Here is a 745-nt window from a genome sequence, read left to right as displayed (position 1 = left end):
ATATATATATATATATATATATCATAGGTGGGAGCTCCTTGTCGAATGTAATGATCCATTAGGTGGAACCGGAAACTATGTGATTGTGAAGCGAACTTCTTAATTATGCGATTATATCTATGGTAATACATTTGTGATAAATCTCTTGTAATGCAAATTAAGTTACGCGTTCTATTAAATTTATTTTTTACACACAAACAAGAAGATAAATATTGGATTCTAAATTCCAAAGTACGCCAAGAATAATTGTAAGGTAACAGGTAAAGATCACTGCTGTTACCGCAATCATTTTTCTTTCAATATTTTTTTAATGCTTATATTATTTACTCGCCATGTTGTATTTTTTTCATGAGTTTATTCTTTCATTCCGTCATGGATCTCATGTTTTTCTTGGGTGTTCTTTCTTTTTAGTAAGGATACGATTTTATGTGCACCGTTTTCTTATTTCAGCCTACGACATTTTTTTTCTTTTTCTTCGCTTTATCAGCTTTCGTACGATTAGTCCACTTTGCGCAAAGATTTGTTACCAATCATTTGACACAAATCGTTCTCCTCACATAGTTACTTGTACTTATCATACATACAGACTTCCGTTTTCTCACCATTTATTTATTTTAGTTGCCCAATATTTTCAGTATCACTTAACCTTACTTCTGCCTTCTTTAAATACTTCCCTTATTTTCCTCCATTTAAGCTCTCTCTCTCTCTCTCTCTCTCTCTCTCTCTCTCTCTCTCTCTCTCTCTC

The 745-nt window shown here is 32.6% G+C and overlaps 1 protein-coding gene across 1 annotated transcript in view; it reads right to left on the bottom strand.

The window, feature by feature from the left end:
- LOC128247129 (uncharacterized) overlaps window positions 1-334 on the bottom strand; it is a 31047-nt gene extending 30713 nt beyond the window's left edge. The window contains exon 1 of the mRNA XM_052965944.1: window positions 328-334. Coding sequence (XP_052821904.1) covers window positions 328-334 — 7 coding nt within the window. The remainder of the gene's footprint in view (window positions 1-327) is intronic.
- Between the last annotated feature and the right edge of the window lie 411 nt (window positions 335-745).

The sequence above is a fragment of the Octopus bimaculoides genome, chromosome 2, assembly GCF_001194135.2.
Source record: "Octopus bimaculoides isolate UCB-OBI-ISO-001 chromosome 2, ASM119413v2, whole genome shotgun sequence".
Classification (NCBI taxonomy): domain Eukaryota; kingdom Metazoa; phylum Mollusca; class Cephalopoda; order Octopoda; family Octopodidae; genus Octopus; species Octopus bimaculoides.
Note: the sequence above shows the minus strand (reverse complement) of the source record. Positions and strands in the feature narration are given on the sequence as shown.